The sequence below is a fragment of the Lactuca sativa genome, chromosome 5 (genome assembly GCF_002870075.4).
Source record: "Lactuca sativa cultivar Salinas chromosome 5, Lsat_Salinas_v11, whole genome shotgun sequence".
In the NCBI taxonomy this organism is placed as follows: Eukaryota; Viridiplantae; Streptophyta; class Magnoliopsida; order Asterales; family Asteraceae; genus Lactuca; species Lactuca sativa.
The window spans coordinates 82,118,037-82,128,036 of record NC_056627.2 but is presented as its reverse complement, the minus strand read 5'-3'; the positions used below and the strand labels follow the sequence as shown (position 1 = coordinate 82,128,036).

Sequence of the window (10,000 nt, the reverse complement as noted above, 5' to 3'; positions counted from 1 at the left end):
CCCTCCGCCTCGGGCTGTCTCGCGATACCTTCTACAGCTTGACCCGCAGCAGTACCTTGACCAACTCCAGGTCCAATAGAAGCAAGCCCTACAGCCAATCCAGCAGCAATAACGGAAGCGGCAGAAATCAGTGGATTCATGATAAGTTCCTCGTACCAAAAAAAAAAGGTTAATGATACATTCAACCAATGAACTATGACTTAATGATTCCATTGCTACGATTCATACAGTCGAAGTAACTACGAACTTTGAATTTAAGTAATAACATTCTTGAATCATCAAAACGACTTTGATATCTCTTTTTTAGTTTCTCTCGAGAAAGTCTTTGTGAATCCATACAACTTTAGTTTTTCCGTTTCTTTGTCCCGAAACGCTCTTTGAATTCTTCGATTTTTTTATTGACTTCATCCGTTTATTCATTGAACTCACAGTCACAGATGAGACAGAAGGACTTATATATATAGAGTCCCCATCTACATTCACATTCGATTAGTAGGGGAAATTAGATATATCTTTAGCTCATATATAACTAGTCAATATCTAATATCACATATACATGTCTTTCTTCCACAATGTAAACCAACTCTTCCCTAATCTTTAATTCAAGCTGATTTGATAAGGATGCGTCTAACCCTTGACAAGAGTTAACTTATAGCCATTCAATTCCATATACCTAGTTCGACCTAGCCTCTACGAACCATTTATAAATCCCCTTTTTTAGAAATTATCCTTTCCCTTTCTTTATCATTATCACGCAACCTAAATTGATAAGATAATAAATGGATAAATTGATTGGGCCGAATCGTTGCATAGAAATTGATTTGATTGATCTAAGTTCGTACAATTTATTATTTATTAATATTTTCGTTTGGTCAATCGTTGAATAAAATCAACTGAAAAGGGGGAATCGTTCTCTAGAACATCCTTTTTTTATTTAATCACACATCGTACAAGACTTCTTCGTCAAATTACGACTCCGAATAGTTCATATTCGGATTCGATGACCAATCTAAACTCAATATTCATTGAGGGGAAAGTATGATTATGATATAAATGCACCAAACGGGAATTTTAGGAAAAAGATCTTTGAGATCTCTTTCAATGGTGGCCCTCCATGGATTCACCTATATAAGCCGCAGCTAAAGTTGCAAAAATAAGAGCTTGAATACCACTTGTAAATAATCCAAGGAACATGACAGGGATAGGAACCACTGAAGGTACTAAAGAAACAAGAACAACAACTACTAATTCATCGGCTAATATATTTCCGAAAAGTCGAAAACTAAGTGATAGGGGCTTTGTGAAATCTTCTAAGATGTTAATAGGTAAAAGAATTGGAGTTGGTTGAATATATTTACCGAAATAACCTAATCCTTTTTTGCTAAGACCCGCATAGAAATATGCCACTGATGTGAGTAAAGCCAAAGCAACAGTAGTATTTATATCATTCGTGGGGGCGGCTAACTCCCCATGAGGTAATTGTATGATTTTCCAAGGTAAAAGGGCGCCTGACCAATTAGAAACAAAAATAAATAGAAACATAGTTCCAATAAAAGGAACCCAAGGACCATATTCTTCTCCAATTTGAGTTTTACTCACATCTCGAATAAATTCAAGGACATATTCGAAGAAATTCTGACCGCTGGTCGGAATGGTTTGTGGGTTCCGAACGGCTAGAGTGGCTGAAGCTAATAAGATAGCAATTACAACCCAAGAAGTAATAAGTACTTGGTCGTGGACTTGGAAACCCCCGATTTTCCAATAAAAATGTTGGCCTACTTCCACACCGGATATATCGTATAACCCATTTAGTGTGTTGATGGAACATGATAGAACATTCATATTGCCCTCTGACAAAAATAGAATTTTAAACAAAATTATTTTGATTCAACCATCTCTTTCTCGAATTGACTACTTGAATCATATATTTTGAATACCAACTAATCAAATTCTATTCCTTGTTATTTTTATCTCTATTTTTGAGATTCAGAAATAGTAACCGATTCGATAAATCTATGAAGGTTCCGAAATGAAATAAGTTATTTATCTTATTATTAATCACGGATTTCTTATATAGCCAGAACGGCCTTCACAAATTGCAAATACTAATTTGTTAAGAATTAATCGGATTGAAGATATAGCGTCATCATTGGCTGGAATCGAAATATCTGCGAGATCGGGGTCACAATTTGTATCGATTAAACAAATTGTTGGAATTCCCAACGTGATACATTCTTGAAGGGCCGTATATTCTTCGTGCTGATCAACGATGATTACAATATCGGGTAACCCTGTCATATATTTAATCCCACCCAGATATGTTTGCAAATGAGATAATTGTCTTTTCAACATAGCCGCATCTCTTTTCGGAAGACGGTCGAGCCCCCCTGTTTTTTGTTCGGTTCTCAAGTCTCTAAACTTATGAAGTCTTGTTTCTGTAGTGGACCAATTCGTTAACATACCACCGAGCCATTTTTTATTAACATAATGACACCGAGCCCTTATTGCAGCCCATGCTACTGAATCAGCTTCTTTATTTTTAGTGCCAACAATTAAGAATTGTTTTCCTCTGCTTGCTGCATCAAAAACCAAATCACAAGCTTCTGATAAAAAACGAGCAGTTCTAGTAAGATTTGTAATATGAATACCTTTACGTTTTGCAGAGATATAAGGTGCCATTTTAGGATTCCATTTCCTAGTACCATGGCCAAAATGAACTCCTGCTTCCATCATCTCTTCTAAATTAATGTTCCAATATCTTCTTGTCATTTCTCCCCACACTGCCTCCCCCTTTTGAAAAAAAAAGAGAGAGGTACCCTGAAATAAATAATTGTTCCGATGGAACCTTCTTTTATACCATAGATTGGCGTAGATACACAGCCCAAGCCATTATTCTTTTCTATTTGTTATTTTTTTTATTACTATTACCAAATCAAATGACTGGACCAACAGATCCTTTATAAAAGATAAAAGAAAGGGGTGAATCTGCTCTTAGAGATCATTAAATCCTAAAAAAATGATTGTTCTTGTGTATCATGGAAATTATTTGAAAGGCAAGAATCAAATAATTTTCTGTGGTAGAACAAAATATCTTTCATTTCCCCCTCTAATAGATTCTTTTTTTTGGAGTTCAAAGGCAATGTTGTTAGGAATGTTGTTAGGTTCGCTTGAAGGTGTTTTGAAGCCGCTACCAACAGGTATCATCCCCCCAGAACAACGTTTTCTTTCAGGCCTTTCAACCAATCGATACGGCCCAGGAGAGCTGCTTTTGCTAAAACTCTAGCAGTTTCTTGAAAACTAGCTTCGGATATGAAACTTTGAGTATTCATAGATGCTCTTGTTATTCCCAATAAGACGGCTTGGTAACAGATCGCTTCTTCCAAAGCGCGTCCCATTCGTTCCGCTCGCAACAATCCAATTAGTTCTCCGGGCGAAAAAACATTAGACATTTCATCTTCTGAAACCAAAACTTTTGATGTTATTTGACGTACAATAATTTCTATATGCCTATTATGTATCTGCACCCCCTGGGAGCGATAAACCTTTTGGACCTTATTAACCAAAGAGATACGACTTTGCACTATAGTTAGTTCAGCACCAATCAAGAATGCCCAAGGAATTCCAAGAATTCTTGTTATAGATTTGTTCCAACCCTCAATCCTCTTTTCGAGATTCATCGATATTGAATCAATCGAACGCACTTCTAACACCTGTTCCACTTTTGGAAGACCTTGCGTTATATCACCAGATCTTGATTTTTCATATATAAATGTAACTAATGTATCGCCTTCGTAAAGGATTTACCCATAATGTCCATGAACAGTTGCTCCTGGAGTAGCCAAATAAGGCTTAGCTGATCGTATTACCACAGAGTCAACTTGAACAATTAGAACTTGACCCGATTTTAAATGCGGTCCTTTTTTTGCTATACATACATTTTCACAAAGAAACTGCCCAAGACTAACGATTGGAGATGTCTCTTCACAATAATTGTAATGGAGAAAATACCAATTCAAATGGAATGGATTCAAAATGATGTTACTGCATGAATAGGGATTATAAATTTGACCATTTTCATCCAGTAAATAATATTTAAGTATTTGAAAAATCTGTTTGAAATTGTCAAGTTGCAAATAGTTAGTTACCAAGATCTGATTATGGGTTATTAAATGGGAAAATAAATCAAAATTATAAATTGGAAAACCTGTTCCTAACGGGCCCAACGAATTCCTAATTGGAATTAGGGTGTTCTTTTTGATTGATTCTTTTATCACATTGGGAGATTTTACATCGTTGAATGGGCCTATTCGAAAACAATTGGATGATGACAAAATTATCAAAGATTGAGATTCCTTATTTCGATTCAACAACGTATGGATAGTTCCTTGATTTGGATTAAGGGATTCTTTAATCCTTGACTTGGAATAGGAATAAATGGAAGAAAATGGATTGACATTAGCGCGATCTGATCCATTCTCAGAGATCAATCCTGAACCCGACAGATCGTTCCTTTTTCCGGTATAAGAAATAGGTGACTTAGCTAAGTCGATTCTTAGAAAATATCTAAGCAAACCATTTGTCCTTATTTCAACAAAGGAAGCACAGGCCTTTTCGATTTTTTTGTCTTGGTCCCAATTCAACACTAAAGAAGTCCGAACTAATTGAATACTTGTGTCCCAAATTTCAAGAATTGGGTCGTAATAAAGGATATAATTGACAACTCGAAGTTGTAGATTATCACTTTCCTGCAAGAGATCCGGCGGGAAAAGTCTTCCTAAATTTATACCATCCGTTTTTTTATATGGGACTACAGGTTGAACCAAAACAAAATACTTTTTTTCATACCTGGAAAGTTTCATTCGTTGGATATAGAGCCAAATTTTCAATTTTTTGTATTCTTTGGAATTTGGTTTTCCCCCTCCTGGCGGTATCAATCGGAATGCCTTATTTGTCTTTCCAGGAAAATGGATATCTCCAGAAAAGATTATCAGTTTCATTTTTTCTGCTTTTTTCTTCACTCGGACCAATCCGCCTACCCGACTTCTTCTATTGAAAGTGATTTGTGTATCTGCCCCAATAATACTATTGTGCCGTACCATTATGGAAGAAGATTCGGACAAAATGTGGACTTCCACGGGAATAAAAAAAAATGGATTTACTTCCTTTTGGTATTTTGGCCAAAATACCTTGACTCCTCGATACTCAATCAAATTCTCTTCGTTGACGATTGAATTTAGTTCTCGAGTCTCATATTTAGTAAGTCCCGAGCTCTTTCTTATATATCGAGGATCATCGAAATAAGCAAGAATACTATTTCTACGGAGAATACCATTTCTGGGTATTTCCATTGAGATACCTGAAGAAGGTATTAGTTGGTTCTCGCCTTCTTGAATCGATTCGAGTGGGATGATGAATCTATTTCTTCGCCTCTTTGCCAATAAATCAGAATTACCGTCGAGAATGGCCGGATATCTGAGATTAGAATGATCCGTACATGTCATTCGATTCAGTTCTGAACAATCAGGAATCCTATCTCCTTTTTGATTTTTACCAGAAAAATACGAACTAAAAAATTTGTGTCTCACTTGATTATTAGTTACTGAGGGGTTAGCAATATATCTTGGCTTGACAGAAAGAGAATAAGCGTTCATTTGATCTTGATCCTTGTGGATCGAACAAGGGCCTAGACTGTATCTCCAGGGCTCCCCTAATAATATCCATAAATGACTTGTTTTTGGTAAGAGATGAATATTACCATATGTAAATTCAGGTGCATGGTACACATCAGTATTCCAGTGCATTTCGCCTTCTGAGTCAGAATAAATATGTTTTCGAACCTTCTCTTTCAAATTCAAAGTGGAGGTTCTCGCGCGAATCTCAGCAATCACTTGTTCTGATTCTACATATTGATCGTTTTGAACTAAAAGAAAACTTTTGGGCGGAATACACACATTGTGTATAATATCTTCACTCTCAATAGTTACATACAAGTCTCTAGAACATAGAAAAGCAGGATGTCCATGACGTGTACGTGTCGGATGAACCAAATCCTCGTTGAATTTTATTTTTCCATTAGAAGGGGCTCGCACATGTTCTGCAGTACCCCCTGTAAATACTCCGCCGGTATGAAAAGTTCTTAATGTTAATTGAGTGCCCGGTTCTCCAATAGATTGACCTGCAATAATACCTACGGCTTCTCCCAATTCGACCAGGTCGTCATGCGCTGGACTCCGGCCATAACATAATTGACAAATCCAAGATGTACTCCTACAAGTAAAGGGGGTTCGAATAGAGATTGGTTGTGCTCTAAAAGTTATGAATCTACTGACAAGTCCAACCCCAATATCTTGATTTCTAGTAGCAATACATCGCGAACCTATATATATATCATCTGCTAATACACGGCCAATTAATGTTTGGATAAAAATCCTGTCCGTCATCATTCCATTTCGAGGACTTACAGAAATACCTCGAACGGTGCCACAATCTGTTCGACGTACAACAATGTGTTGAACTACTTCAACAAGTCTGCGCGTGAGATATCCTGCATCTGATGTTCGGATAGCGGTATCCACAACCCCTTTACGGGCTCCGTAACAAGAAATAATGTATTCTGTTAAAGACAGTCCTTCGCGTAAATTGCTTTGAATGGGTAAATCAATCATTTGCCCTTGAGGATCCGACATTAATCCTCTCATACCTACTAATTGATGTACCTGAGATGCATTTCCTCTGGCTCCCGAAAAAGACATTATATGGACTGGATTAAAAGGATCGGTCATCCGAAAATTAGGATTCATTTCTTGTCGCAAATATTCACTTGTGGCATACCATATTTCGATCGATTGACGTAATTTTTCTACCGCGTGTACATTCCCATAATGATGGTGTTTTTCCAAAATAAAACTTTGTTGTTCAGCGTCTTGAACTAGCCATCTTTTAGAAGGTATTGTTAAAAGATCATCAATTCCTAATGAAATGGATGCGGCGGTAGCTTGTCGGAAACCCAGAGTCTTTACTTGATCCAGGATATGTGATGTATATCCTATTCCATAGTGATCAATAAATCGACTAATAAGCCGTTTCATGGCAGTTCCGTCTATCACTTTATTGTGAAAGACCTGAGTGGGCCGTTCTGCCATCAGTACCTCCATATTGCGCTGAGTAGAATTTTACAATGGGCTTGAGTCAGTGATTGGAAAACTTCCTTTTCTAGATCTTGATTCACGTAGAAATTCTGCACTTATGGTCCTAGTTAACCCGGAGAGACTCGAATTCCCGTTGGTAGCATAGAATTACAACAGCCCTGCCAAAACCCCTGTATGGCTTCTTCTATTTCTCGATAAAGGGAAATATGACCAAGAGTGGTTCGAATATATATATAAAGAATTTCTTTTTTTATACTTCGTACTATTAGATAGTGTCCATAAATCTCATAATAGGTCCCCACAGATTCATAGTGAATTTCGATGGGAACTTCTCTTGCAGCAATAACGCGTTGATCTAGTCGCCACCGCAGCCACAAAGGACTACCTAAATTGATTCGTTTTTGCCGATAAGCTCCAATTGCATCATAGGGATTACAAAAAAAGGGTTCTTTTTTTTTGTATACTTATAGTTATTATCTTCATTTTGATAGTTTCTACGATTACATGGATTATACCTATTTACACAAATACCCCGACGATTTCCACTCGTTAAGACATAGAGTCCACTAAGCATATCTTGAGTTGGTGCCGAAATCGGATCCCCAATAGTTGGAGACAAAAGATTCATATGAGAAAACATAAGTAAACGCGCCTCTGCTTGAGCCTCCAAAGATAAAGGCACATGAACAGCCATTTGATCCCCGTCAAAGTCTGCATTGAAGCCCTTACAAACTAATGGATGTAAACAAATAGCGCGCCCTTCCACTAAAACGGGGAGGAATGCCTGTATGCCTAATCTATGCAGAGTAGGCGCTCTATTCAGCAATACAGGATGGTCATCCAGAATTTCCTGAAGTATTTCCCATACAATCGGTTTTTTTTTTCCGAATTTGACTCTTAGCAACTCCTATGTTCGAAGCAAGATGTTTTCTAATTAGGTCACGAATTACAAATGCCTGGAAAAGTTCTATTGCTATTTCGCGAGGCAATCCACATCGATGTAATGAAAGTGAAGGGCCCACGACAATCACGGACCGCCCTGAATAATCGACTCGTTTACCAAGCAGAGTCTCGCGAACTCTTCCTTCTTTGCCTTCAATTACATCTGAAAGCGACTTGTAAACTCTATTATGATCATCCCTCATTGGTTGTCCGCAGATTCCATTATCAAGAAGTGCATCCACGGCTTCTTGTAGCAATTTTTCCTGAGATATTATTAATTCTTCTGGCGTAGCTATACTTGTTGTTAATAGATCTGTAAGAGTATTATTCCGATAGATAATTCTTCTATAGATTTCATTAATATCCGAGGTCACTAGTTTATCCTCATCTATATGATAGATTGGTCTCAACTCAGGAGGAAGAACTGGTAATAGACGCAAAACCATCCATTTTGGTTCTATATTTGTTCGAATAAAATGCTTAGCCAATTCCATGCGTCTAAGCAAAAAATCTTTTCTTCTTCCAACTTTTCGATCTTCCCATTCGTTCCCTGTGGGTTCCTCTTCCTCCAATTCTTTCCATTCTACCAATGAATAGTCTATAATAATTCGTAAATCTAGATTGGCTAATTGTTGTCTGATAGAACCTCCCCCGGTAGACATCTCTCGATTTCGAAATGTATCGAAGCTCCGGGTAGTAAAAAAAATGGGGATCCTGTATTTCCAGGGTTGAATTTCATATTCTAATAAACCCCGTAATCGTAAAAAAGTAGGTTTTTTATCTATGGGCCTAGCAAAATAAAAATTGGGATAGGATCTCCCCCCCTCAAAATCGGACGTGAAAGTTTCCTTTCATCCGGCTCAAGTAGGTATACCAAAAAAAGAAAAAGAAAGGAGTTCTCGCTTTCAAATTCTAGAAAACTCCAAAAAGATCTACTCCTTACTCAAGTTTCCAGTGAAGACCAAGCAAAACTTCATGGATTCCGTCTTCCTTAATTATTTTTATTTAGATTTTATGAATTCTTTATTCAATTATGACATAAATGAAATGTGAAATTCTTGAGTAGTCTACTTCCCCTCGAATGATGAATCCCGTAATTCTTAATGAAAGAGAGTACCTTAGAATTCAGAAGGAATTTACTTGTCTATTGTACTGTTCCATTTGATCTTTTAGGTCCCGACTTCACCTCGACGGTTAGGCCACGATGCCCTTAAAGTCTATATGCGATAGATAGACTCTTGTAACCATGACATCTTTTCTATTTGCTTACTTAAACATAATTTCTTTCTAAAAAAGGAACTGCTTAATTCCACAAAAGAAAAAGTCTTTTTTTTACGAGGTCTAACTATAAATTCTTATGAAATCGACCATAGATCAATTCCCTTTTTGGGGAGCGTCTTGAATACATCCCTAATTCTGAGCTTCATGTTACTCCTACCAAGAAACATGTCAGGTACAGGGCATCCCGATTGGATTAAATGGGATGACAGTTTCTCATTTCGAATCTGTAAAATCAGAATTTCGATCAAATCACACACCGCAGTATACTAGGTCTTCTAATTCGTTAAGAGGTTTATCTAAAAGAGTCACAATATAACTAGGAAGACGTTTCAAATACCACACATGCATTACCGGGTATGCGAGTTTGATGTAGCCCATTTGATATCTTCGTATCCGAGAATCAACAAACTCGACTCCGCATTGTTCACAAAATTGCGGGTCTTCCTTTTCATCTCCGATTACTCGATAATTTCCACAAGCACAAATTCCACTTTTGATAGGCCCAAAAATTCTTTCACAAAATAATCCATCTTTTTCTGGTTTATTGGTTTTGTAATGAAAGGTATAAGGTTTTGTCACCTCTCCAACTATCTCGCCATTAGGCAGGATTTTTTTGGACCAAGTACTTA

At 37.1% G+C, this 10,000-nt stretch overlaps 2 protein-coding genes and 3 pseudogenes across 2 annotated transcripts; all 5 read right to left on the bottom strand.

The window, feature by feature from the left end:
• Positions 1–1,098: 1,098 nt before the first annotated feature.
• On the bottom strand, positions 1,099–1,973 carry LOC128126382 (ATP synthase subunit a, chloroplastic-like). The gene has a single exon (XM_052764208.1). It carries the CDS (start codon positions 1,840–1,842, stop codon positions 1,099–1,101), a length of 744 nt encoding a protein of 247 aa, XP_052620168.1. The 5' UTR covers positions 1,843–1,973.
• Positions 1,974–2,058: 85 nt separating this feature from the next.
• LOC128126383 (30S ribosomal protein S2, chloroplastic) lies at positions 2,059–2,793 on the bottom strand. The gene has a single exon (XM_052764209.1). It carries the CDS (start codon positions 2,767–2,769, stop codon positions 2,059–2,061), a length of 711 nt encoding a protein of 236 aa, XP_052620169.1. The 5' UTR covers positions 2,770–2,793.
• Positions 2,794–3,008: 215 nt separating this feature from the next.
• On the bottom strand, positions 3,009–7,154 carry LOC128126379 (DNA-directed RNA polymerase subunit beta''-like; annotated as a pseudogene).
• Positions 7,002–8,941, bottom strand: LOC128134147 (DNA-directed RNA polymerase subunit beta'-like; annotated as a pseudogene).
• A 1,053-nt stretch (positions 8,942–9,994) lies between these two features.
• Positions 9,995–10,000, bottom strand: part of LOC128126380 (DNA-directed RNA polymerase subunit beta-like) — a 5,309-nt pseudogene continuing 5,303 nt past the window's right edge.

What these genes read in the sequence shown, in the direction of transcription:
- LOC128126382 (XM_052764208.1), bottom strand. Translation starts at nt 1,842, where the DNA reads ATGAATGTTCTATCATGTTCCATCAACACACTAAATGGGTTATACGAT.
- LOC128126383 (XM_052764209.1), bottom strand. Translation starts at nt 2,769, where the DNA reads ATGACAAGAAGATATTGGAACATTAATTTAGAAGAGATGATGGAAGCA.